General features: G+C 39.1%; 1 protein-coding gene across 5 annotated transcripts in view; it reads left to right on the top strand.

Annotated features, from left to right (window-relative positions):
• LOC110962728 (protein PHTF2) overlaps window positions 1-27,176 on the top strand; it is an 82,563-nt gene that overhangs the window by 42,075 nt on the left and 13,312 nt on the right. For all 5 annotated transcript variants that reach the window (XM_022210738.2, XM_022210739.2, XM_022210740.2 and 2 more), the window contains 4 exons: window positions 17,530-17,586; window positions 22,727-22,796; window positions 23,273-23,431; window positions 26,454-26,619. In XM_022210738.2, the coding sequence (XP_022066430.1) occupies window positions 17,530-17,586; window positions 22,727-22,796; window positions 23,273-23,431; window positions 26,454-26,619 (452 nt within the window). The remainder of the gene's footprint in view (window positions 1-17,529; window positions 17,587-22,726; window positions 22,797-23,272; window positions 23,432-26,453; window positions 26,620-27,176) is intronic.

A 27,176-nucleotide genomic window follows, 5' to 3' on the forward strand; every position in this document is an offset into this window, starting at 1 on the left:
ATTTTAAATCCGCCCGGATTCTGAAATCCTACCAAAATCCTACCATGGTTGTTGTACAGATTTCAATCTTAATATATCAATAGCCTCTATATTAGAAAGAATAACCCCAATCCTAACCCTCTAACAGGATTTTGGTATACAGTATATGGAAAAAAAAAAAACCCAGAAACTACTTTGACAACATAATTTTTTCCCTGTTTATTTTGCCAAGTGTTGAGGACAAAAGTTGACATTACTTCTAAGGTAATTATTTACCTTTTTATCTAAAACCAAATTTCAACTTACATAATGTTAGGGAAAACAAATAATTACATTAACAGAGCATATCATATTCAAAACCCTACAAATTTCAATCTAGCCTAGGCGAAATCAAAATTCTAATTCCGCCAAGGCGGATTTAAAATCTGCCTGGATTCTAATTTGGCCTGTAACATATACATAACAAGCAATTATTCTATTTCTGCAGCACACTGAAGAAGGCACAGCTGAAATATTGGTTCATTTCTCCTCCTTAAAACAGAAGCTAAAGATAGAGTTACAAAGCGTTCTGATATTAGAGCGGTCGCACTCTTTCTGATACACCAGCGTCTTTCGATGACCTCCTCACTGCTGTCAGCGGCAGCAACATGGTCGGCCTGCTCTGCACAGACTCCAACCAAGCCGGTGTTGTGTGTCCTGTTGTTCCATCGTCTCAGATATCAGATCCTCCGCTGGACTCCAGTGCTGCTCCCCCTGCAGCTCTCAGCTTACACACTCATCTGCCTGCTCTGCCCTCGCAAACCTGTCCGTCCGTCTGTCGATGCAGCCTCGTCCGTCCATCTGTCTGTCTGTCCTCTGCTTCCTCTTAAGCCTCTCTCTCTGTACGTCTGTCTGCCTTTGTCTTTTATCTCTGCGTCTCTCTGATCTTCTGCTTGCACCTGGCAGATGTGGATGTCAGTGTTGGCTTTCACTAGAACTAAATCAGGCAGCACAGCGGTGAAGTGGTTTGAACTGTCGCCTCACTACAAGAAAGTTGTGGGTTTGAATCTGCTGGATTCTATGAGAAGTTTGCATGTGTTTCCTTTCACAGCCCAAGGACATGCATGGTGGGTTAATTGGTTATTTAACGGTTGTTGCCCCTGTGATTTACTGGTGACCTGTCCAGTTTGTACCCCACCCTTCACCCCACCTCACCTGAGATAGACTCCACCCATCTGTGACCCGCTTTAGTAAAAAGTGGATGTAGCTCATGGATCGAATCATAATTACAGTGAACGTGACTCATGTAGCTGCAGACACTGATGTCTGAACTACTGCTGTCAAGGAAAATCAAAGCTTTTATCAGCTTTATTTGTTTATTTTGGTTCCTAATCTAATTACAGGAAACGCTGAAAATGACTTGGGGATTTTTAAAGCTACTCATCTGTAGGATTAATCTAAGCAGTAGGATTAAGAACCGTTTCCTTTAGATTAACCTTAACCGTGATCATTTTCTCTGGGTATTATGTTGCTATACTGACTGTGTGTTTGTGTGTTTTTTGGGTGTCTAGTTAAGCTTGTCTGGGCAGAAGTGCATCAGTGACGGCAACTACTGAGTCATGAATGAACAAAATGTTTTTGGGAGAGATCACACCTGTCCTCAGGGCTTCTTAATCTCTGACATGTCACTTGGTTAAGTTAAGGCTTTCTTTTTTCATTTTATCTGTGATCATCTGAATTTTAAATGGATAAATAGCATAGAAGATCTGGCTTTTAGGTTTTCCGTCAGACGTCATAACCAGGTTTCTTGCGTCTTTGCTGAGTCAGAATGGCAGGACGATTGTACTCCTCTGCATCACCTCAGATCTCTTAATTGTTCCTGGGATCCTTAATATTGGCACAGCAGATAGGTAAACCTTGAAAGACAATGAGTGTATTGCACCTTATTATATTGTGTCTTGTTCAGCAGTGGCTATGCTAACAATACAAGAGAGCGCCATAAATACTGGCATTAAGTAAACACCTGAAATCCTGCCAAATAGTCAAACTCTGCCCTCAGGAGAGTATTTTAACTCTGTTTATTTTAGGTGTTTGACTCCTGACAGGCCTCACATGATGGAAAAATGTGTTTGAAGCGTCGACTTTTATGAGAGGTGGACTATTTCTGATAAGGACATGGCTCGGGTCATATAATAGGTGATGTTATTGTTATGGAACCAGAGTCTCCTGGTCATCTATTTATAGGCTGGGTCCAAAGAAATGACCTAACAGCATATTTTCTCACTTTATCTCTGGTGGTTTTCGGAGATGTTTAATTTTAGTTGCTGAGGTTTTGAGATGCCGGGTATGGATGGCATTTTTTGGCGCTGTTCACAGGATAAGATATTTACAAAAAGTGTCCTTGTTCTTCTAAATAATTTCCACAATCTTAGGAATGGACAGTTTCAGGGTTGTAGTCTTGTGGTTGGTTTGTATCGATTGTATTTGGCCAAATTCTCAAAGGTGGGAAATCTGTGGTGGTCGTTTTGTAAGAAGTCAGAAAATTGCTTCATCGGTATTATATTTAGCGGCGTGAGGAACAGACTACCTGTGAACACTCCTGCGTTAGGTTCCAACCAACCTAATGGACACTAATGTGTTTAATTTGAGTCAGCTCCAGACTAACAGACACACAGGTGGTTGGTGGGGCTGTATTTTGTTAAAATGGACAAAAAGCCATGTGTCAACTTTGATTGCAGCACCTTGCATATCATCCAGAACTCATTTCTCTGGTAAATTCCACAATAGTTCGCGTTCTGGGACCTCCAGTTGATACAGTTCTATATTTGGAAATCGTATGAATATGGGCAGATGTACGCTGGTCTGATGTGACCATTTCAGTATTGCATAACCAGGTTAAAATGGTTGAACATGCTCCAAATACTAGCTTTCAATGCTGATTTATAATTTATTCAGGCTAATAAGGCTGGCAAGTAGAGTGCACTTGGTGCACTGTGGCCCATTTAGTTTTTCTGGAGATAACATGCAGATTTTTCCCTCTCTGCGGCCAAATCACTTAGTTGAAGAGAAGCTAGGATTTCAATTGACCAAGAATTTCTTTGGTATGCAGCAGCCCTGGTCAGTTTTCATTAGAGCTGCTTTCCAGTGAAGAGAAAGTTGCTGTGAAGGCTGGATTGTTCAGTGAATCATCCAAAGTACCCGGCAGACGGCTCCTGTAAAGACATGTTGCTGCTGAATTATTTAAATGTGTTCCTTTTTTAATGCCATGAGCTCCATCAACCAAATTACACTCACCCAGGACGTTGTAAAAGTTCAAATCCATGCCAGCCACATGTATTTTTCACAACTCGCCTTTTTCTACTGATTTTTAAACGTGTAAAGCTCCAAAAATGTTTGAAAATACATCAAAAGAATGGGACCACTCTGGCTCAGAGAGAAAGTTTAATGGCAGGAGTACAAGATAAACTGCACAGATAAAAGTCCCGGTCACAGTTGTTGTGTTCTACAGAAGCTGAGCTCTGCAGAGGATTTAAACTTTACAACCTGTGAACTTGAAGAAGCGAAATGTCCGGACTTTCAAACCGATCCTGACATCTCCAGCTCCTCCAGCCCTCAGGCTGTGGTCTGCATGAGTCACAGTATATTTCTGACTATGCTATGTCTGGAGGCAGACTGTAAATAGACTCAGCGTTGTGTTTGTGTGGAGGCCGCCTTTTTCTCACCACAGTGCTACGCCAAGCCCATATCGCAGTGAAGGCACAAGCAGCCATGAAGTCTGTATCTGCTGCAGCACCAGACAGACTCACTTTTGATGTCGAACTGTTTGCTGTTGCCAAAGAGGAAGCAGTTTGCGGTGGAGATTATTCAGCTTTAGTGTGAACGTTTTGTCATTAAATGTATCCTGTTGGAGCTTCAAATGTAATGCATCAGCTTGTTTGTGTGATGACTTTCAGGCCTGTTTATGGATGTCAGTGACACAGTTCATAGGTTTGCACTGCGATAACTCCAAATCTTACGTCTACTTGTCTTATTTATTTTTCGTCAAAATGCCTCATTCCACTCAATTTAAGATAAATTCACTGAACAAGTGACATTTCAGCAAGATGGAAGGACTTGTTTTAAGACAATGCATCTTAAATATCTTGTTAAGTCAAACAATCTTGATAATGTCTTTATTTGAGTTGAATTTTACAAGAAAATTCGAAATAAGTTTAACCCTCGTGTAGTCCTGTGGGTCAAATTGCCCCGTTTTAAAGTTTGAAAATGTGAAAAAAATAAAATAAAATTCACAGTGAAACTTCTGATGTCCACATTTTTAATATTTTTTGGTGGGGAAAAAAAGAAATGTTAAAAATGTTTCTTTAAGAACATTCACAAAAAAAATCAACCAAAATCCAGTGAAATTCGTTGGATTTTGGATGATTTTTTTTTTGTGAATGTTCTTACAGAAAATCTAAGTTTTACTGATACATATGTAATCACTTTAGATATTTTTAGGATTTTTTTTTTTGAAAGATTTTTACTAATTTTTTTGAAAATATTTACAAGACTTTTCTTGCTATATTTGGGGGATATTTTTTTAAATAAAACTTTTAAGGAATAATTGGAGTTTTCTTCCTGAAGGTTTTGCAAATTTTCAGAAATTTGGGGATTTTTTTGCTGAATTTTTGGATTTTTTTCAGACAAGGAAACAATATTTTTTGGTGCCTGTAAATGAGCACACAGGAGGGCTAATGCATCTCATATTAGGAGGTTACATTAAATCTATTTTTGAATGGAAAAACATGTATATATATTTTTTAAGCATGTGTGGCTTATTTTAAGACACCTGAGCTGGACAATCCTGATAAAATATAGCTTAAAATAAGTTTTCCCAGCTAATTTTCAGATCTCAATATTTCAAATATCATATCTCATTTCAAGAAATCTTACCAAGCCATTTTTCACTTGTTCCATTGGCAGATTTTTTTCACTTATTTCAAAATAAAAGTTCCTTGAAATAAGTTTTTTTTTTCTTGTTTTGAGAGGGGTGTTTTTTCCAATGTGGATGAGATCTGTGTTTTTTCCTTTCATTCACACATCAGAAACTCTTCCAAAAATCAGAAATACCAACGGCTACCATTCAAAGAATCAAATAGTCTCCTCTTTTAATGCACTCTCTCTGTTCAATTAGTAAGAAAACAAACGGGAATGACTCAAAATCACTAGTTCTAATGTTCCAATTCTTCTCATTAATAATGTCTTCATGAATATATTCACATTTCCTGTTAACCAAACTAATTTACAGTTAGACATTTAATCAAACGAGCACCCAGTTGATGGAAAGAGAACAACATGGCTAGAATAGATAGAACTAATAAATACTGTTTGTTCACTAGAACAGCTCTAATGCAATGAATCATCATAAAGAAAAAGTTGAAAATCTTGAAACATTTATTGTGCAACAATAAAAACCATGGAATCATCATGTGCAGCATTTTTCCAATCTCCCACAAGTGCTACAAATGCTGGAGAAATAATCCTGTAAATGCTATAGACACATTACTGCTTGTTTAATTTGTTTCCACACGTCTCATATCTGTTTTGTGCAAACACTGAACTGCAAGGCTTACTCAGAGCAGATAAGCAGTGAGTGTGGATTAGATAAAAATGAAAATATTTCTCGTATGTAGAGACTCATTATTCCTTTCAAGTACTAAAACACGTGTGCCCTTTGAGAAATGTTGTACTTATCATAAGTCACCCAAATAAGACTCCAATAGACCCTGTGCATGATAGCATGTGCTAGTTCCGGTTGAAAAACTCCGGGTGCTACAGTTACTTCCGGTCCCGCTTACAGCGCTGTCAAAATGGAAGAAGCCAGCAGTACACTTTACTTTTCCAGATGCCTAGGCAACTTGCCTAAAATTTCTGTTGACGACGTTTATCGTCTCGTTGATAATTTTTCGTCAGCTCCTCAAAGCAAACGGGAAAAGGGATTCAGATTTTTTATATTCCAGTACATATATAACTTTGAAGGTAAGTGGCATCGTATCCTACATAACTAGCGCTAGCTTAACTGTAGGGCTTGCCAAACATGTACCTTATCATTTTATTTTCTAGTATTTATACATTACTATTTTTTGCTTAGTTAGCTACTAGAATCCACTTTACACTTTAGTCTTTGGTACTTAGTTGCGCTTCAGTGTGCCGCCCGCGGTACACTTTGAGATCTGCATAAAGCAATTTGCTAAATGTTTGAAACTGCAAACGCGATTATACAAACACTATACGCCGATGGGAAGCTTAGATTCTCATGAATCCGCCGATATAAACCACTTTCAGATGTGATTACCACAGCGGGTAATATAAACACATTTGTCCGACAAACGACGAATATCCATCCATCCGTTCTCTATACACGGCTTCAACGTACACAGCGCGACTCACATTTCCGGGTTCATTATTACACACAGATGAAAATATTCCACAAAAAACGGCCATAATCCAACCTTGGACATCCAGACGAAACAAGCCAGTAACATATTTTGTCCAAAATATGTCTTGAAGTCGGTATATACTCCACGAATAGGTCGTTTTCAAGGAAATGCACCTCGCGATGCGCGTCCAATATTCCCTTTATTTCTTGTCATATTTTTATTTACAAATAGAATATTAGCGATTTTTTTTTTTTTTTTTTTTTGTGCTGAAAATGGCTGGAATTGACTGCAGCTTAAAGGGTTAGTCGAGTTCAGCAAGACATTTTATATTTGTAGTTTTGTTTGAACAAAATGACAAATGCTTGGATTTCCTCTATAATTGATTAGGTGTCAAAACGGAATAGCAAATGATTGAAGAGTGCACGGATTGTTGTTATAGTTTATCAGATATTTGCTGTTTGATCAGTGACTATGCACTAATATTCCCGATCCTCAGCTCAGTGTGAAACATTTTTTTTCGTCTAATTTTGCCAATCCACTGAGCCTGCAAATGCCGGTCTTTTGGAAAACGGTGAAGGCTTATAGAACCATTATAAACACCAGAAGCCGAACATAATGGTACACTACAGTACCTCCCATATCGACCTTGAACACGCTGAAATCTGACTTTTTGTTTTGCCGAGAAAACAATGTTTTTCTTTTTGATTCCATATTATCCATGCTGCAAAATAGCTTCTGGAAGGACCTGTAAGCCCTCCCGGTCAGAACCCGGAAGTTAGCATTTTGACGTGCACAGGGTCTATTCTATGCTGGTGTTGCTTCTTTGTGTTTCATGTTTAAATAAACTTCCCACAGCTTTGAATCGGTGACGACATGTTTGTGTTGTGTTCACATGTTGTATCAACTTTAATGTGGCCAATACAGGTTTAGACTTTTAATACTGAAACAATTAGTTACCGAATCAGTCGATAGAAAATCATCTGCCAACCATTTTCTGAGTTAAACTTTTATGTGCATTTATGTGTTTTAGCTTCATTTGGGGGGGGGGGGGGTTGTTGCTTTCCTCTGTTTTAGATCATTGTAAATAGAATGTCTTTGCTTGTTTTGTGTGATCAGCTGTCTAAAAACAAAGCAAAGATGTCACCTTGAGCTCTAGAAACTTGTATTAGAACCTTTTGTCCAGCAGCAGCTCTGCAGACTAAACCATCATTTGAGTAACTGAAAAAAATAAACCAAAAATCCACTTTTTGAACATTGTGCTGTTCCTAAAATGAGGCTCACTACAGAGGCAAAAATGGGCTTTTGGATATTTAGAACTTTACTTTGAATCAACACCTTTAAAGCGAGTGAAACTATTAACTCTGTCCAGATCTTCACTTCTGTTTGAAATCTACATACAGCCAAACAAATAGTAAATATTTCCCTACTGTAAGTCTATTTTATGTCTCTATGTAAACTACCCACATGCCTTTTCCTGCTTCCTTCTTGTTGACGCCTCTCTGCTGGCTGTGATGGAAAATCCCTCACTTGTTTGTGGGAATCGCATATTTGAACTTGTTCAGGTGTGGTCAACCTTGACACACTGATTAACCACCGATCTAAATGACTGCACAGTGACACGCAGACTCGGGTGTGAGTAAATACAGGGATACTTTTACTTCATGTGTGCAACAGGTGGAAAATTTTCAAGGATTTTTCCTGCAGAGACCCAGAAAGTTTAAAATTTGTTGGCCACAACTTGTTTTCTCTCTGTTAATAGGACAGAAATCAGTAAAACGTGTGAACCAACACAATAAACCACGAAAAGAATCAGCGACTGGAAAAACGAGCAAAGGAAATGTGGGTCAGACAGCTGGTTGTGGCGTGGAGATTAACCCCTCTGGTGTGTTTTCACGTGTGGCCATAGTAACTCCCAGAAGGAGGCGTTGCTGTAGAGTAAGGTTTATTTTCAGCTCAGACAGGTGTGTGTGTGTGTGTGTCAGATGGGAACATTTACACAGAACTGAGGTTTTGCTTTGGAACCACTAAAAAATGTCTTTAGGTTCTAATTGTGCTACAACATTTTAGTTGTCACACTAATACTTGCAGTTCAATTGTGTTTTTTAGTTTCTGCCTCTATTTCTTTTATATTTGTGGTACTAATGGAAAACTTCGTGCTTTTTTACACAAATTTTTAAAACAAATACCGTTAATTTTATGTAATATGATTTTAAAGTTTATCAACCATACTGCATGTTCCATATGGTTAGTTCAAAGACCGACGGGATGTTTGAGCTTTGATTCTTTTTATTTTTTATTTTTTTCTGACTGTATCATTTTGCTTTTTTCCTCTTTTTTTTTCTTCACAAATGAACTTCACTGACTGATATTTATTCCTAAAATGCTCCACTCATAGAAAACACTCCATGTAGATAAAACTACTTGGTTTCGACTTAACTCTCACATTAGAGGATCTTATTTCGCTCTGTTCAAAGTCATTTTTGGTCGCACATTTGTCTGAAACTCAAGACTTCCTTTTGCACTGCTGCCTAGTTAGCATCTACCATTGCCTACATGTGAAACCTAAATAAAACATCAATAAATTATACTGTCTATCATTATGAAGATTTTCAGGAATTAAGGAGTTTTGGGTCTGGTTTTAGTCAGAATGTGCCACTAGGAGATGTGCTGAATTTGAAAATTTGCACATTTGCAGTCATGTAGCACAACATGGAAGTGAGAGCAGGCTCTAATTAGTTAAATGTGAAAGTGCAATAAAAATACTGTGTCCCTAAAATCTGGGATCAATCATAATCCTGACTGTGATGAAGAAAAAAAAAAAAAAATAATCGTGATTATCATTTTGGCCGTATTGGTGCAGCCATGAACTCCTGAGGGTAATGTTATGGTCTCTGGCAGCTAAATGCTACTCATTAACTGTGATTGAGCACAGTTTGGTTTCCAGAGCTGTTTGGCCAAAAAAAAAAAAAAAAAAAAAAAAAAGAAAAGCTGCACAGTGTGGTTGAAAACAATGCTATGAGAGTGAACAACAGATGATAAAGGGCTGGAAAATCAAAGCTGTGAGCTGAAGGATAATAAACGGTTTCACACAGATGAGGGGAGCTGCAGAGCTGGTGATAATTCTCTGTGGGTTCTTTACTGTGAGCTACACCTTTCACACTGCATAATCCTTTGATCCACAGGTAATGTGAAAGTATTGATCAGAGCAGACTTAATGTCAAACGGTTGAATCGGAGGGTGTGAGTGTGTGTTTGAAAAGGCAGCACTCTCCTCCTGTATCTGCTGCTCCAGGAGCTTGATGTCACTTGACCCTCAAGTAGCCTGTAATAACAGATAGCAGATGAATGGCATCACTGATGGACAAAGCAGATTGTTCACAGCGGGCGTCTGTGTTAATGTGTTAAACCTCATGCATGCCTGCAGACACACACTTAAACAGCTCCACCGTATCTCTGTAAACCTGTGTTTGGTTTAATACCCCCTCCATTGCAGAGGCAGTTGTTATATAACCCCCCCCCCCTCCACTCCACTCCGCCTGGATCGTCCCTCTATCCGTCGTCATGGTGACACCAGCATTGCTGCAGCGGCACACTTGGCCTCGTCGTCTTCCCTTCTGGTTCGCTCTAAGCACTTGATTTGCTTGTCAAATCGCTGAATTCTCGTGCCCTTTGACCACGGCTGAGAATTAACCTTCTCAGATCTTCTGAAGTGATCTTTTGTGTCATTTAGTGTTTAATCGCACAATAATAAGGTTCAAAACTGAGAGAAAACCAACAGACATGGTGTTATTTAATTATGTGGTTACAAAAGAACTAATGGTTACTAAAGAGGTAAACAGATACTGATGTAGGGATCAGTGTGTGTGAGTCAGGATAAGAGGATTTACAGCGCTGTTAATTCCACTCTGTCAGATCTCCGTTACCTCACGACTCCATGATGTAACAACAATTGTGCGTCTCCTCTTTCCATACCTACTGTCCTCCTCATCTACACCCTCTCCTGTTATCTTTCTGCTCAGTAGTCTGGTCATGTTTGTCCTCTGGCCGTCCTCCACACGCACTCAAAGCATCCACTCCTGTCTCAGGGGGTGTGTGTGTTTTCATGGATTGAGTGGGGTGGAAAATTAGCCGTCAGTCCAAATGTCACACGGTAAATCAGTCAGTCAGACGTCAGATTTTGTGCGTTCTGGTGCCCAGATAAGGTAGTTGTTCTCTGCTGGTGGAGCCTCAGGAGCTAAAATGGTTGCCAGTTGATGAGTAACCACTCGGTGTAATACAATATTTCAATCTATAGTGTCTTAAACCAGTTTTAAAAGACATAAAAGGACAGTTTGGGGAAATCTGTCCAACAAAAAAGCTAACTGGGCAATACAAAACTATAGATAGACGTGTTGCAGACGTACACTACCGTTCAAAAGTTTGGGGTCACTCAATTTCATGTTTTCCATGAAAACTCACACTTTCATTCATGTGCTAACATAACTTCACAAGGGTTTTCTAATCATCAGTTAGCCTTTCAACATCATTAGCTAACACAATGTAGCATTAGAACACAGGAGTGATGGTTGCTGGAAATGTTCCTCTGTACCCCTATGGAGATATTCAAAAAATATAGCTGTTTCCAGATAGTATAGTCATTTACCACATTAGCAATGTCTAGACTTACTTCATGGATCTTCAGCCACTTAATCTCAAAGGCTTCTTCTTGATTACTCCTCTGTGGATTCTTTCATTTGTATGCGACCTCAGACAATGGATCTCAATAGAATAAAACTCATAAGTCAGAAGTCCTGAGCTGCAAATCTTCAAATCAAGCATTCATCCTCAAGCTACTAGGTCTGAATGACTTCGGAAAATAAATGATTGTGATTTTTGGGGACGGTTATTGGAATGTTTTAAAGTGAAACTTTGATTCAATTTTCACTTTTTAATCAATCATAATTCATGCTGTAGCATTGCCACATGAGACACCTTCAAAAGCATGTCTGTCGCATAGTAAGGATGACTCGCTGTGTGACAAATCGTAAAACAACTTTTGTGTGAATTTGCAAAACCAGTGGCATGACCGTTTAAACTGTGGGTCAGATGCACTGATAAATGTCTGAAGTGTTGCTGTCGGATAATGAGACCAGGTTCTTCAAACCACAGCGTACATGTCTGAACCATGTAATATACACTGATCATGGGTAAGAATGAACAACCCCTGAAAGGTTCAATCTGCTTAAATACAACAAAATAAGACTGCAGCATTAGTCTCATTATTTATTAGCCACCTTTGTTTATCCTAAATCGCAGCTTTTGCTATTTGCTAATAGATTTATTTTAAATTACCTTTTGATTTGAAATCAATAATTTGTTTTGGCCAATGAGTTACTGAGGTTAACAAAATCAATTCCAACGACACAACAGTGAGGAAAAGTTCAGTGAGTCTAATTGTCCTCTTTGTTTTTATTATGACGTTTGAGTGGATGGATCACTTCTTTTCAATAGCAAATTTAAATGAGATGTTTTTAAATTTTATTAATGATAATGTCAGTGTTTTACTTTGACTCAGAAATGCCACTGCCATTATGGAGCTTAATAATATGCAATCATATTGTGATTATTTTAACATATATTATGATTTGAGATACAATTTTAGTGGGAGTGGTCATTTTTGTGTTTCTTTTCCACTGAAAAAAACTATAAAAATGATGTGACGTTAGAATAGCTGCAATGTGAACCACACAAGCATGTTCCCTTACATGTGAGGAACGTGATTTATAGGCCGAGCCGTCTCTGTAGCACCATAGTGCTTAGTTTAAAGTGGTATATTGTGACAATTTGCTTTTAATCACTTGTCCAATTTTAATATGTATCTATCTTGATTAACCGTACAGTCGAGTTTTTGATTACATCGCATGATCGTCCTCAGCCACTTGTCACAGAGTGTCTTCTAGAGCATTTTAAGGATTTTTTGTCCATGCTGGCATTTTAAGTCACAGTTGCATCTGGTTTGTTAATGATGAGTTTTTATTTTATCATTAAAAAGATGTCTGGGACTAATATTCAATTATTATCATCATCCTTCAAACTATTTATTTTTTCAAAAAATAAGAAAAACATCTTGTTCCAGACTTGTTCAAGGTTGGCCAAGGTTTTATGGTAGCCCAAGGCCCGTACTAAATAATACAGTCTTTGTGCAACTCTTGAGGCACTTTAAAAAATGTCCAACCTCATGAAAAACCTCACCGAACTCAGCGGCTTACAGAGGAAACGAATTGAGTTAAAGAAGTTTGTCAAGGATGTATTTTAGGAAGTTCTCGGAAAGCTCGCGGACACTTTGAATGAAAGGATACTTACTGTGGTTTGCTGAGGAAATCTGTAATTATCTGTGTCGTAGCGTGTGACCTGTAGGGCAGCGATGTTGTGACAGCCAGGTGCAACTGTAGAAATCAGTATTTTAAAGTGTGCTTGTTATATGGGACTGTGTGACGCACAGTCTGACCCACATCTTGTCCTGCTATCTGGTCGTTGACACCGGGATATCAGAGTGCACCGAGTTAGAGCACAAATACTGAGCATTTTCTTCTGAGATTATGTTTTTATCAGTTTTGTTTTTTTTTTGTAGCTATCAAGACGTCTGATTTCTGGAAGTTTCATTCTCCACAAGATATCTCTACAGAGAGATATTGTTTTGCAGATATTTAGAAAAATAACAAACACAGTGTCCATTTTTGCTTCATTAGTAACATTAGGCAACAAAATTACCCCAAAATAACTGAGAGAGAAAGAACAAGAATCTCTCCAATCTTCATTTTGAACACCTTCCGTCTGTCCTCATTTCTTACAATCACCTTCCATTTGCTCTTTTTATTTGTCTCTCTTCACGTTCTTCCTTCCTCGTCTTTGACCTCTCTCATCCTTTCTTCCCATCCATGTTTAATGAAGCCTCATTAAACATGCAGAGTTTCCACTGGTGGAGCGACCCAGACTCGATGCCTTGGAGGCTCATACGCTCACATGACTAGTTATCTGCTGCGGTCAGGGCATCAGCAGACTCCCTTATGTCTCTCAAACACAAACGTTGTCTGAAAAGCAAATAAATTGTAAATCTTTAGCTTCCTTTTTTTCCCTTCACTTCGTACAGAAAGGGTTTAATCTGCTAATTGTGGATTCCAAAGCAGGAGACATGAGAAACTGGCAACCCTACCTGGGTGAAATTTGCGCAGGTCGACCTTGGATTGTGTTCGTTTTGTTCTTTTGTCCGTGTTCTCAGGTCAGATGTCTGGAAAAGGTACCGAAATATCTCGTGGGTAACAGTGTCATTGTCTGCTTTTCTTTCTGTCGAGCACACTGCTTGCACGTGTTTTCATCATAGACCTCCATAAGTGTGTATCATCCTCATGCACACTCTCACACACTGTGTAGTCCTATTGATCCTCTGATCCCTGTGACAGGTGGAGCTGCATACATTTCCCCAGAGTCAAGCCCTCCCATCTCCTATATGTGTTTGTGACATTGATTAGTACTGTCTGCAGGACTAGATCATACTGTCAAAGGTTTCTAGTAAATTGCACTCCAGCTGAACTCGACCTTTTGGACCAGTTTCACAGGTTCTTAACTCCACTTTAGAAAACGAAAAAGAGACAGTGGAGGAATATTCATACTGTAGATACGCTCTGTTGTTTCTTGTAGTTGTACATCTTGGGTGTGATTTGTTCTCCTCTTCAGTTCCATAAACTCGTACTATGCAGTCAAATCTCTTTTATTACATGTCACTAGAGAGTTGCACAAAGATGGCACACATCCACTACCATTCAAATGTGTGAGGTCACCCACACAATTTCATTTCAATTTAACACTTTTATTCTTGTGCTAACGTAATTGCACAAGGGTTTTCTAATCATCAGTTATCCTTTCAACACCATTAGCTAACACAATGTAGCATTAGAACACAGGAGTGATGGTTGCTGGAAATGTACCTCTGTACCCCTATGGAGATATTCTATTAAAAATCAGCTGTTTCCAGATAGAATAGTCATTTACCACATTACCAATGTCTAGACCGGATTTCTGATTGATTTAATTTTGTCTTCAATGAAAAAAAACGCTTTTCTTTCAAAAATTAGGACATTTCTAAGTGACCCCAAACTTTTGAACGGTACATTAAGCCTGAAGAACAGCTTTGGAAACTTGAAGTTTGATCTATTTGCTTCTCACCGACATGAAGACACAGAGAGGAAATAATGTTGAAGTGTCAGGATTTATAAAGTTCTTGGCAGCCTGAATTGATGTAGACAAATATTTCAAAAAAAACAAGCCAGTTCTTTTCCACTGAAGGGTTTTAGCTCCTAAACCTTGTTGGAAGTTGACCGATATGTTTCTTTCTCTAATCAAGGAGACTGATAGTTGCAGTAAAGGTAAAATCTCGGTGTCAACATTTAAAAGAACACAAACTCCAATGCAAAACTTTCTTGAGATGTTTTTGTTTATTAATGTTTCACACAAAGCCCCCCAAAATGGCTAAAATAACAGTATTTCCCAGTGCTGCATTGTTTACATGCATGTTTGCAAGCAGACTTCTTCTTTACTGCTTTTATTGGCACACTTTTACCAACACTATCAGTAGAATAACATGGAATTGTCTGCAGGATGTGCACTTACTTATATAAAGCGACACAGGAAATCTTTAAATCTACAGTAGATTCGGTCTTCATAGGTGTGAACTACTATATCCACCTTGCATTGTTTCTGGTGACCTAGTCTGTTCTGGCACTTAATCTTAATTATTTATTTTTGTGTTTTGTTCATGTTCTCTGTTGTTTAATATTGTGCTCTGTTATTGTAGTTTTGTAATTTGTGGTAGAGATGTATACAAGAAGCTATAATAAGGTGAGAGTCATACTGAGGATGTTACTGTTAAGTCTTATACAAATAATTAGATAAATGAACTGAATTTTTAGGAAATGTGCAAAAAATGATACACAAGTCTTGAATTAAGTCAGTGTAAACGTATACAATACGTGGCTTAGATAAGGAAAATGTAAAATGCCGATGCAACATAGTCATGATTGTCAAATGTTACTCAATAAAAAGAAAGTGATCACCTCAAAAGGCGTATCATTGGAGCACCCACCAAACAGTTTTTCTATCTAAGCGATTATTTGTCCTCCAAAAAATTAATTTTAAGTTAATTTTAGTTTGTTTTCTTCATGGCTGTGTTTGGATTCAAGGACAAAAGAGTGTAAAAAGCTCAAGATGACAATGAATATATGTGTGTGCTACTGTCATATTCCATACGCACTCTGTCGTGTACAAACCACCTTTTTCCTCTGTAGTAACTCTACGTACTCTTATGCTTTCGTTGGTCTTTTGAAACTTTTGCACTGAGCAAAGTCAGACTCTGGTGCGAATGTGATTTTCAGAAACAGTAGTGACGAGTGTAGACAAAAAAGACTGTTGTCAGAAATGACTGAAATCATGTCTGTGTAGATTCTCAACCACATCACGGCAATCCAGAGATCATCATTAGAGGACAACTGATGCTTCAACTCTAGGCATATTTAGTTGTGACTGACTGATTGGGAGTTTCATATATATGTGTGTATATGTGTATATATATATATATATATATATATATATATATATATATATATATATATATATATATATATACTGTGCCCTTCAAATCACATGAATCTTCGTCAAGACTGCATTATAAGTACCTGATAAGTGATGTGGTAGATCCCTATTTAGTTTGAAGACAGCGGTTTTTCTTTGACAGACATGTTTTACTTCATTCTTCTCTGTCCAGAATGTGAACATTGTTGTCCTCAAAGGAGTGTGTCTTATCCTTTAGATGAAAGTTGACTGCTGAGTCATGTCCTGAGGAGCTGGTTCTGCTGTTTGTGTCATGCTCTTGTTGTTTCGTCTCAGTTGTATGTAAGTCTATGCACTGCTCACCTTGAAAGATAGATTTTTGTTCTTGGTATTTTAAGCCAGGTCAAGTCACCGTTACTTATACAGCACATTTCAAACAAGAAAAGTACTCAGAGTGCAGTACTATGCCAAGACTGTTCATTCCCCCATATGGCATTGTCTGAAATTTAGCATTTTTTATTAGTTATTGATCATCAGAAATCATGGCACTATAGAATGCGGTAATTTAATGTAGATGTAAACACAAAGACCTTGAGGTGAGCACAGGCATGGGTACGTTATGTACGGATGCATGAATCCCGTGACTTAAATATGTCATGGGCGGCGGTAATTGATGGAACTTTGAAACACCCCCACAATTTTATCACTTGTTCCTTGTATCATTTCCAACGGATAAGGCTGCTGACGTAGTGTTCACTTGTTGTCATAGTTACAGTGATGCTGTGCCGATATCTCGCAATGGCACAGAAATCTTTAACAAATCTGTGGATCCAGACTATGAGCTGCTTCTCTGTCCAAACCTAACCACTTGGTCCTTGTGTCATTTCTGACCTTCCTTAAAAATTTCTTCCAAATCCGTAGATCCGTTTTTGAATAATGCTGCTAACAGACAGACAAACTGACGCCGAGTTTGCAGATATCTTTACATCCTATCTTGCCGAGTTCTCCCTGCAGCTCTGTGGATAAACCTGAAGTCACTGCATCACGTTGCATTTAGTGACTCATTTCAAATTTCTCCACTTCACTGCTGTAAAAATCCGGCTTGTTTTACGAGATCATGACAGTTCCAATTGTGAAGCAAGAGTCTTAAATCCTGAGCTCCCACACAAAGCAACACTCTACCCATAATTATCAGTCTCTGCAGACTTCTGACAATCTGTTGTTATGGGGATATAATCAGGCTTTAAATAACGGCGGTGATGCAGCTAAAAGATGACAGGGCGTTGGCAGTTATTTGGATTTTACTGAGAGCCAGCAATGACATGACATTATCATAGTTTGTACTTTAAGGGGGAAACGGTTTGTCCACTGACTCGTCATTACTCAGCAGTTTGCAAGTTGTTGAGCAACACTGCAGCTTTGTTGTGTGTCAGTGAAGCCTTTTGTGGTTTGCATCATTTCTCCTCTTCCTGTGTGCAAAGCATCAAGTAGCTCAAACCTTGTACCTGGTTTCTGTTTACTGCTGCTCTCCTTCCGCATTTCATAATTAATTGTTTGTATATTTGTTCCAGATTGGCGCCTACGACCAACAGATATGGGAGAAATCTGTGGAGCAGAGAGAAATAAAGGTGCGTTTCATTTATTGTTTGTTTGCTCCACACCTTCATGTTTTTTGTTCTTTCACTGTTGACTCTTGTTTCATTTGCCTGTTTTTCTTTCTCTGTGCTCTGCTTACTCTAAATGTCTCACCTCTCTCTTTACCCCTTTGGCAAGTTATCTTTTTGTCCTTTCTTTGACTTTCACTCCTCATTCTCACTCTCTTTCTTCCTTTTTAATTCAGTTTGTGTTGTCTCTCACGGTGCCGCCAGTTCTTTTGCAGTGTTTTCCTTTAACTCTTTGCTCTCTGCCCTCCTCGCTGGGCGTCACCTGCCCATCTCTCCTCTCTTCACCTCCATCCTCCTTCGTTCTCCTCCATCCATCTTTTCCTCCTCCTCTCTCCAGTTTATTTCTCTGGTGAGTATAAAGCAGCGAGGATGTCCCTCTTGTTGTCCCACAGTGCACGTCTGCTCACCCACAGCCATAGACGCTAGACCCTGATTGGTTGGTTTGAGTTGAGCTGCCATGTTGGATCCTGGTGTGTTTATTAACCCCACGATGATGCAACGCTGCTTTGTTGTTACTGGCTGCAGGAAGCCAGAAAGTTTGCTGAAAGTTTACACTACTCTTTCAAAAAATTTGGGCTCACTTAGAAATGTCCTTATTTATGAAAGGAAAGCAGTTTTTTATTCAGTGAAGATAGCATTCAATGAATCAGAAATCCAGTCTAGACATTGTTAATGTGGTAAATGACTATTCTAGCTGGAAACAGCTGATTTTTAATGGAATATCTCCATAGGGGTACAGAGGAACATTTCCAGCAACCATCACTCCTGTGTTCTAATGCTACATTGTGTTAGCTAATGGTGTTGAAAGGATAATTGATGATTAGAAAACCCTTGTGCAATTATGTTAGCACATGAATCAAAGTGTGAGTTTTCATAGAAATCATGCAATTGTCTGGGTGACTCCAAACTTTTGAACGATAGTTTACCTGCAGACAAAGTAAACAAACTGGGTCGTCTGTGTGAACACAGCTTAATTAGCATGAGTCATGGGATGAGTGTGGCACCAGGAAGGTCTTTCTAGGACTGAATGAACTGTAGCAGTAGAGCCTTTAAATGACAGACTACCGGAAGATTAGCTCAGATCAAAGATTCACTAATGACAAAATATATGAGGATCATGATAGGATTTCTGCATCTTTTGCTGAGATGATGCATTCCCAGCTTAGAGATTACAACAGAAATGTGGTTCATCAACAGCCTTTACTTATTTTACGGCAGATTTTTATCTTGAGTCTTTCAAGATCACAAAAACAGTCATACTGATTTTTTTCCCCCTCTTTTGTTTGTTTTATTTATACACCTCATTTACACTGACAGCTGTTGAGCCCAAAGTGCTTTCCAGTAGAAATATAAGATTAGAGTTGTAAATTTACTTTAGTGGTTCATTAAGACTCCTACCATGTTTTATGCACAAAAATATCAAATACAAATTTACCAGATTAAATGAAATACTTAAGGTATGTAAAATCATAGCATAATAACATATAAATAACCACAAGTCCAAAATTTTCCCTTTGTTTCAGTGCGAAAATGTGCATGTTATTTATAGATATTTAAATAAATACATATAAGATGCTCAGAAATATAATGCAAAACCTGACAGATCCAGAGATTCCCTTTGCCATCTGCCTTACCCAGTTAGGGTGAGGGTAAAGGGGAGCAGAGAGAACACAATAAGTTAATAACGTGAAGTCAACTGAAAATGTAGAAAAGCTAAGGTGAAGCATATTGGATAGTTTTATAAAGAGGTGGAGCTATAAAAGCGACGGAGTAAAAGAGAAAACTGAGTGAAATGAGGCAATAAATCAATACAAAACAGCAGGATGCTAAGAAGAAACTAAGAGTGGACACTGACTAGTGCTGCTGCTGTCTTGCACTACCACAAAGATTTGGTATGAAAGCACCCAGAGTCAGCAGCTTCAGCCTGTCTTTGAAGTTTTCCTTCTGCTGGAAAGAGATGTTTCTTTACCGGCAGGCATCAGGCTGATTTAATGCCTATTAGGAAGCATTATAGTCGACATTATGCAGAGCATCGCATCACTTTAAAGGCTTAAACTAGAGGTTAATGTGACACTGCAGTGTCTGCTGTGACCTTCAAATGGAACAACTTCATATCTGCCTTCTCGGATTCAATGAGAGATTCTCTTACATCCAACGTTCCCAAATGGGAGGTCAGCGGCCTGATTGTGCTGCTTGATGAGGCAGGATTACAGTTAGTTTAGTTATGAGTTAATCGTAATGGCAGGAGTTCAAAAACTGCACATACATTCAATTAATGCTGAGAGGTTTCTACTTTGTGCCTCCATCTCTCCTTCCGTCTTCCACTTGTACCTTTTATCTTGTAAACAGAGGTGAGAAACACTCTTCAGTGAGCTCAGGGGAACGAACACAAACACACTGAAGTCGATGGGTTAACAGTGAATCTGCAGCAGACAGTGTAGTATGGATACGCGTGGCCCCTCCTCACCCCTGTAAAGTGTTAATTATACTGTTTATAGTCTCATGAAAAGTGAACCAGTTGCTCTTGTAAATCTACTGAAACTGGAGTTCTATATTTAGCAGTGAGACAAGGATACAGCTGCCTTTTTTTGCTCTTATAACTGTAGATCAGATCTGTATTTTCTCTATAAAATAACGTATGCCTGATAAGTTGTAGAGCGGTGAGCCCTGCATGTAGGAGGTCTCCATAATCTGGGGCTGAAATAGATCTTGTCCTGTAAAACGTCTCTTATGTTTACATTTTCACTTCTAACAAAAACAAATAAGACAAAAAAATGCTTGTTACATGACTTTTATTCCGTCACTTGGCTAAAACCCACACACGAAGGCTCTCTCTCCCAAAATAATTCATACTTTACGATGTTTCAAGTGTAATAACTTACCCAAAAACACAAACTAGCTCTTCACGAGGCATATTTATGTGATTTACCAGAGCAAACTCAGGACAGTATTGCAGGAGAAAACCAGTCGCCACCTGCTGGTGTTAATATAAACTACATTATAATCTGGTTTAATGACTTGGTAAAATACATTTTAACGTCTCCCTGCCCATAAATGCGTGAATAAATGAAAATCAAAATGGCAGGCAGGCCTTTTCTAGGGAATTCAAAGAGCAAAGAGTGGTTGTTTTAATGTTGGTTTCTCCTCAGATGTGTGGTTTAAATAATCGACTGGTATTTATACACATTGTACCAATCAGTCAGTGAGGCGACATGTAGTTCAAGTAGATAAGCGGCTATGAATAGCACAGAGATAAGAGCGCTGCGGCCGGCCGAGATGCTTCTGAAGGACTTTACCTCTGCAGTAAATCTGCTGCCAAGAGGAATCTATTGATCAGCTTCTTTTAGTCCTTCATGCACAGACAGACTCACTGTCTGCTGCTCTTATACACTCTCATGTTTCCCATCTCTCTCCGACACATGGCTTATTAGCTCGTTGGTTGTGCTATTTAAAGATAAGAGCCTCCATATCAGAGCGCTGACTGATAACACACAACTTGATTCGTCGGTATGTAAATATTTGCATGAGCCAGGCAGATTCAAGTGGACAGCTTTGTGTAGTATTTTTCAGCACCTTTGGATGTGACTCATATAAAGTATGCAGAAATCCAAAGACTTGAAAGAACTTGTTCAGATAAACTCTCCTCTTGTTTGCTGACAATAAAAGTATTTCAAAATGACCCAGTTTCGATCCAACCAGTGAAATATAAGACGAAAGAACAGGTTAGCAGGAGATTAAATTAGAGCTGAAAAAGTAATAGAATTCAAATCAGAACTGCAATCTAAAAAAAAATGCAATTTCTGTGTCCAGAGCAAACAATTTTTGATTAAGTTTTTAAAATACACTTGTAGAATTAAGAGATTTTGAAAGATTTGTGTAGGTTTTTAGACGAGAGCACATCACAGATGAGTGAGTCTAGGACTGTGGGAAAGATGGAAATCTGAGAATTCTTTCTGTTTTTACAGTTTCTGGCTCTGATGACTGCTGTAATTGTGGTTATTTTATATAAAAATGCCTTTCAAACCCACTATGGGGTTTTGGAGTTCAGAGAGTTGAAGAAACCTTTAAAGAAAATGAGAGAAAATGGAGCTGCACACAGGATTACAGCTCTCAGAACAGCTCCGGGCTGAAAAATGTTGCGACAGACACGACGACAAGTCACACTGTAGAGAATATAGACACAAAGTTGATCATGTCTAGTTGACACAGAAGTAACGTGATCACACAAAGATCATTATAATAGTTTAAAAATATTTTCAAGAATCAGAGAACATGATTGCAGTGTTTTTTCCCCATTAAACATCCTCTAAGGTGTTTTTAACATCACAGGTTGTACATGCAGCGCTGTGGTCACAGCTGTTCACCCAGAATCACTGACATGAAACCTTTATTGAAACCAAACAAGCATCTGCTCACCTCAGTAACTCAAACATCAATGTACTTAACTTCTTTGAGACACACACACACTTTTAATTAATAACAATAATGCATTTTTATTTATAAGCGCCTTATACCCATGGACACATGACAGAGAAAAACAAACGGAACAGTTGTGTGACAGAAAAGCCACCATGTACGACATTCATGTGAATTTCAGAACTTACAGCCGCTCATAAAGTTTCCGGAGAGTTCGTCATCACAGCTGGCAGAGCACGCAAACACACACACATATGAAGTGTATGCATCATAGGAGGAAGTGACTGACTGGCACAGGAAGGCAGCGTGCCACAGGGGAGAGTTATTCCCAGGGTCATAAACTGAACAAAGCACCAACTTTATCTACAGTCATCAGGATGAATAAGAGCTGCAACACTCCTTTCATTTCAAGGACTGAAAGGACTGTGGGGTTAATCCAAAAACTGCGGAGTAGCACAAAATTTAGCCTGATATGACGCACTAAAGTGTAGATGCTGGTTGTCTAGATGAGCTGCTGGATGTGAGTAGCTGCATATGCCGTTAGATGGAGTAGAGCCAGTAGCTGTGTGACTGCACGGTGTGTTGATGAAGGCATAAAGTGCACGAAAAGTCTGCAGACATGTGTTAAAAATGTTTCTGAGTGTCTTAGCCTGGCGTTGACTGCGTGTCTCTTTGTCTCCCCCTGCAGGGCTTGAGGAACAAGCCAAAGAAGACCGGTCATGTAAAACCAGATCTCATAGATGTGGACTTGGTTAGAGGTGAGAAAACAGAAACTGCCTTCCTCTCCATCAGGCTGATTAGATTAGATGTGAGACAGGCTTTCTGCTAAAGCAAAAAAAAAAAAAAAAACTCAGTTGCACTGCATCGTCTGACTAGTGACAAACATGAAATGAACCTGAGATGCCACGTCTCCGAGCCAACCTCCTGTCACTGTTAATCCTCACTCTTTCTGTCGTCATCTCTCTATCTCTGTTCTCATCTCTGGGTGCCTGTCTCATATTGATCTCACTTTCAATTATTCATCAGAGCAGTCAGTTTTATCCTCATTGTGAGGGAGATGATCAACACAGAAATGGAGGCAGAGAGGAAATAAACCGATCGAGGGGATGGATGGAAGAAGAGATTAAAAAAACACAGCAAAAGTCACTCCAGGATTTATTAAGTGATGAGCTCTTCATTTTCTGTAATTAGTTCTTATTAAACTAAGTGTGTGTGTTTATTCTCTTCCTCTGAGGTTCGGCGTTTGCCAAAGCCAAACCTGAGAGTCCGTGGACGTCACTCACCCGGAAGGGCATTGTCAGAGTCGTCTTCTTCCCGTTCTTTTACCGATGGTGGATCCAGGTCACCTCCAGAGCCATTTTCCTCTTACTGCTGGCTCTTTACCTGCTGCAAGGTACGTTTGAGAGAAGATAAAATAAGACGTCTGTGGTGGCAATGTCCAGTTTCATCTTAAACTATGTTTAGAGAAAGTGAGAAATGGTTCATACAGTTGGGATTGATTTTGTGTCTACAGCTTCTGTTCTTCTTCAATTTATTGTTTGGTTTAATAAACACCAGAAAATGCTTGAAAAAAAGTTGATCAGAGTTTCTAAAAGCTCAAAATGACATATTCAAGCCAGAAATTAGTCCTATTTAAAAAGCTTGAATCAGAGTACTTAGACTTTCTAAAAATGAAATGCTCAACCTGGTTCATGATCAGAATAGGTGGTGATTAATTTACTTGTTGACAACCAATCGGTTAATTATTGCAGCTCTAGCGTCAAGATGTTTATTGACCTATGCACAGAAAACTAGACAGTTTCCCCACAATGTAACAAAAAATAAAGAAATAAGCACTAAACTGACAGTGGAAGTAATTCAATATTGTAAACCCTGGTTTAAATAAAGTGGCTGAGGCAGTGATGGTGTGATTATAAGGTGCATGTTACATCAAGTAAACAGCTGTAATAAATAGTCTGGTCTAATGAGGTTCAGTAAAAGGTTCTAACAAACCAGATTTATCAGCATCATTTCCAACATTCATTAATCGATCAGGTCCCTAAACTAACCCTCACTGTGTTTGATTCTTTAATAAAGAAAACAAGGTTCACAAGCTGTTGAGCAGCTGCTGCCGCACTCCGAGTCTGTTTTTTCTTAAAATGCACACTTCGTTCTGCTAACACGGAGTACTCCCAGTCTACGCCCACAGAGCTGCACACACTCGCTGCACAAACACTTTTAAGACCTCTGAACCGCGTTTTCCAACTCCTACATCATGTTGCCCTTTTCTGCACGGAAGAAAACACTGCTGCTTTTCATCTCTGCCTCCACCCTTCCTGCTCACTTCCCCCACATACTACATAAAACACACACCTTCTGGGTGGTTTAGCTCTGCAGCGAGGCAACTGCAAGTGATTTTGACCACAACAGGGCAGAGATACCAAAATGAAGCGAAATACAAACCCCAGATGCTGATATCTTTTTCATGTATTGTGGCTACATTTTGCTTCCTCATTAGAATTATGTTTTGATCTCTTAATGAATTGAACTTTAAAATTCTCATAGCTTTTAGCCACAGATATCTGAGAAAGCTATCTTGAGGTGTCTATGTCAAAGAGAGAGCGAAGTTCAACACACTCTGCATGTAGGTGCAAGTCTGGTTAAAAAGAGCAACACCGGCACTCAGACTCTGATTACAACATTTATTTAACCTCTGAACAGCCCTTGGGTGGCTGGTGACCTGTTGAGGTTGGTTCAAACCTTACAGCTGCACATATAATATAGATGTTTAAACCTTCGTCTTCATGGTTAGATTCACCACAGTTCTGCTGCTCAGTTCATTTGACGGAAAGCCCCATGAATTTAGGCCCACAGGTCTAGAATTTCATGCAGGTGTGGTAGACAAGATGTAGAAGATATGTGGTGCTTTGCACAGTTTTGACATCAAACATGCTCTAGTTATTGCTGTTATTATAAATGAAGCCTTTCCTGAGTTGTGTTTAAACTAAAGAGTGACACATGTTGGATTTCTGGGAGGCGATGTGGGTTTTTTGAGAGTAAAAAAATTCCAGTATTATATATTGGCTGACATTTTCACATATATAAACTAGAAAAGCATTCAGAGAGCTCAGTACTCCGTCAAGGCTGTTCATTCCCCCATATGGTGTTGTCAGAAATGCAGCATTTCCTTATTAGTCATTAATGATCATTAATCACAGCAGCATAGAATGTGTCCATTTAATATAGATGTACCCACAAACAAAATGACCTTGAGCTGAGCACAGGTGTGTGTTATGCATGTGTATGTTATGTATGGATACCGAATCGCATGACCTAAATATGTAGCAGGCAGCAGGAACTGATGGGACTCAGAAACACCCCCACAATTTAATCACTTGTTCCTTGTATCATTTCCAACAGATAAGTCCCAATAGGTCCACAGCGGTGGATTTGTAGTAGGATCTCAATCATGTGATCGTCAACAGGCAGCTGATGCAGCATTTACTTGTCATGGTTACAGTGACTCTGTGCTGCTACCTCACAATGATACAGAAATCTTTAACAAATCCATGGATCCAGACTATAAGCTGCTTTATTGCCAAAATCTAATCACTTGGTCCTTCTGATCTCTTAAACTTTCATCCAAATCCATTTTTGAGTAATGTTGCTAACACAGACAAAGTATAGACAGACAAACCAACATCAATCGTCACATCACTTTGCTGCGTTCCTTGGCCGAGTAATTACGGGGTCATTGTTTATTAACTTAAAGTAAACTCAGCTGAGATATCCACTCCGTTACATGTGGCGCATATAGTACCAAGAGTATTGTTGTCAATGGAATTAGAGACGCTCTGCTGGATAAACATTGTGATCCCACCATTTCTAAAACATCCTAAGTATTATTTTCTGTATACATCCAGTTTAGAAGAAAGGTTCTGATAACTGACAACATATATGCTGATAGTGATAAATCTTTGATTTCACTGACCAACATACGGAGTGGGCTCTAATTTGATCTGATTTAGTTTATGTTCTGTTTTAGCCTCATGCTAAACAAGCACATTAAACTGGGAGATGTTCCCTTTTAAAGGAAGTCTCACACATGAATTTTGCCCGTACAGTTTTTCTGCTACAGGCTTTTCCATGTCATGAAATCAAGAGGTTGACTGTATTTTGATTAAACTTGTTTAAGGGTGGCTTCGAGTCCATTTCCAGGTGTTTTTATCAATGCTGTCAGTGTTCCTCTGTAATTGCTTTTCAGTTTCTTTTCACCATTTCCTGCCTGACAGTTTATGTACAGTTGGCTTGTCTGGCTTAATGATAAGGGCAGAGATAAACTAAAACCACAATGTTTAAAAGCTGGTTGGTCACAGTCCAGGGTTAAACACTGAAACTCTGTCATAATCAGCTCCACTCTTCCATATTCCTCACAGTGGCAGCAGCAGTCCTGTATGTGACCATCCCTCAGCCTCATGGGATACCAGCCACCGAGGTGTTCGGGGCCATCTGGCTCATGCTGCTGCTGGGAACCGTCCACTGTCAGATCGTCTCCACCAGAACCCCGAAACCTGCCTCGAGCAGCGGGGGGAAGAGACGCAGGTAAGGAGGGAAAACACAGAAACCTGCAACCTGTTCAGGAATTAGTAGACCTGAAGAGATGTAGGAAAGGACATTAAAGAGGAAACAAGTCAGATAAGAGAGAAAACAAGGAGCCAGAAAGAGATGAGAGGATGAACTGAGATGACAAAGGGAGCATTTAGTCAATATAAAACCACAAGATAGAGTGGAGGAAAGAAGTTCAGGAAGCAAATGTCTTTTGTATTTGGGTTGCATTCGCCCACTGTTTGTGATCCCCCCCCCCCCCCCCCCCCCACTAAAATTTAAGTCAGAAATGGAGTGTTTATCAGGAGAGTTTTCCACGAGTTTCTGTCAAAAATGACAAATCCAAACGTCATTTTTGGAAAGCTGCTGTTTGTGTTAATTTCAGTCTTTTACAGAACCTTCAGGATCAAAGAGTACAAACTGGCACTTAAAGAACACTTTTATATTGTATGTAGCTTAGATAAATTATGACTTGACATGTAGAAGATGAAGCATTTTCATTCACAAAGCAGCAAATCAGACAAATTTGACAGCCGACGTCTCCAGGAAATCTC

The sequence above is a fragment of the Acanthochromis polyacanthus genome, chromosome 1, assembly GCF_021347895.1.
Source record: "Acanthochromis polyacanthus isolate Apoly-LR-REF ecotype Palm Island chromosome 1, KAUST_Apoly_ChrSc, whole genome shotgun sequence".
NCBI lineage: Eukaryota > Metazoa > Chordata > Actinopteri > Pomacentridae > Acanthochromis > Acanthochromis polyacanthus.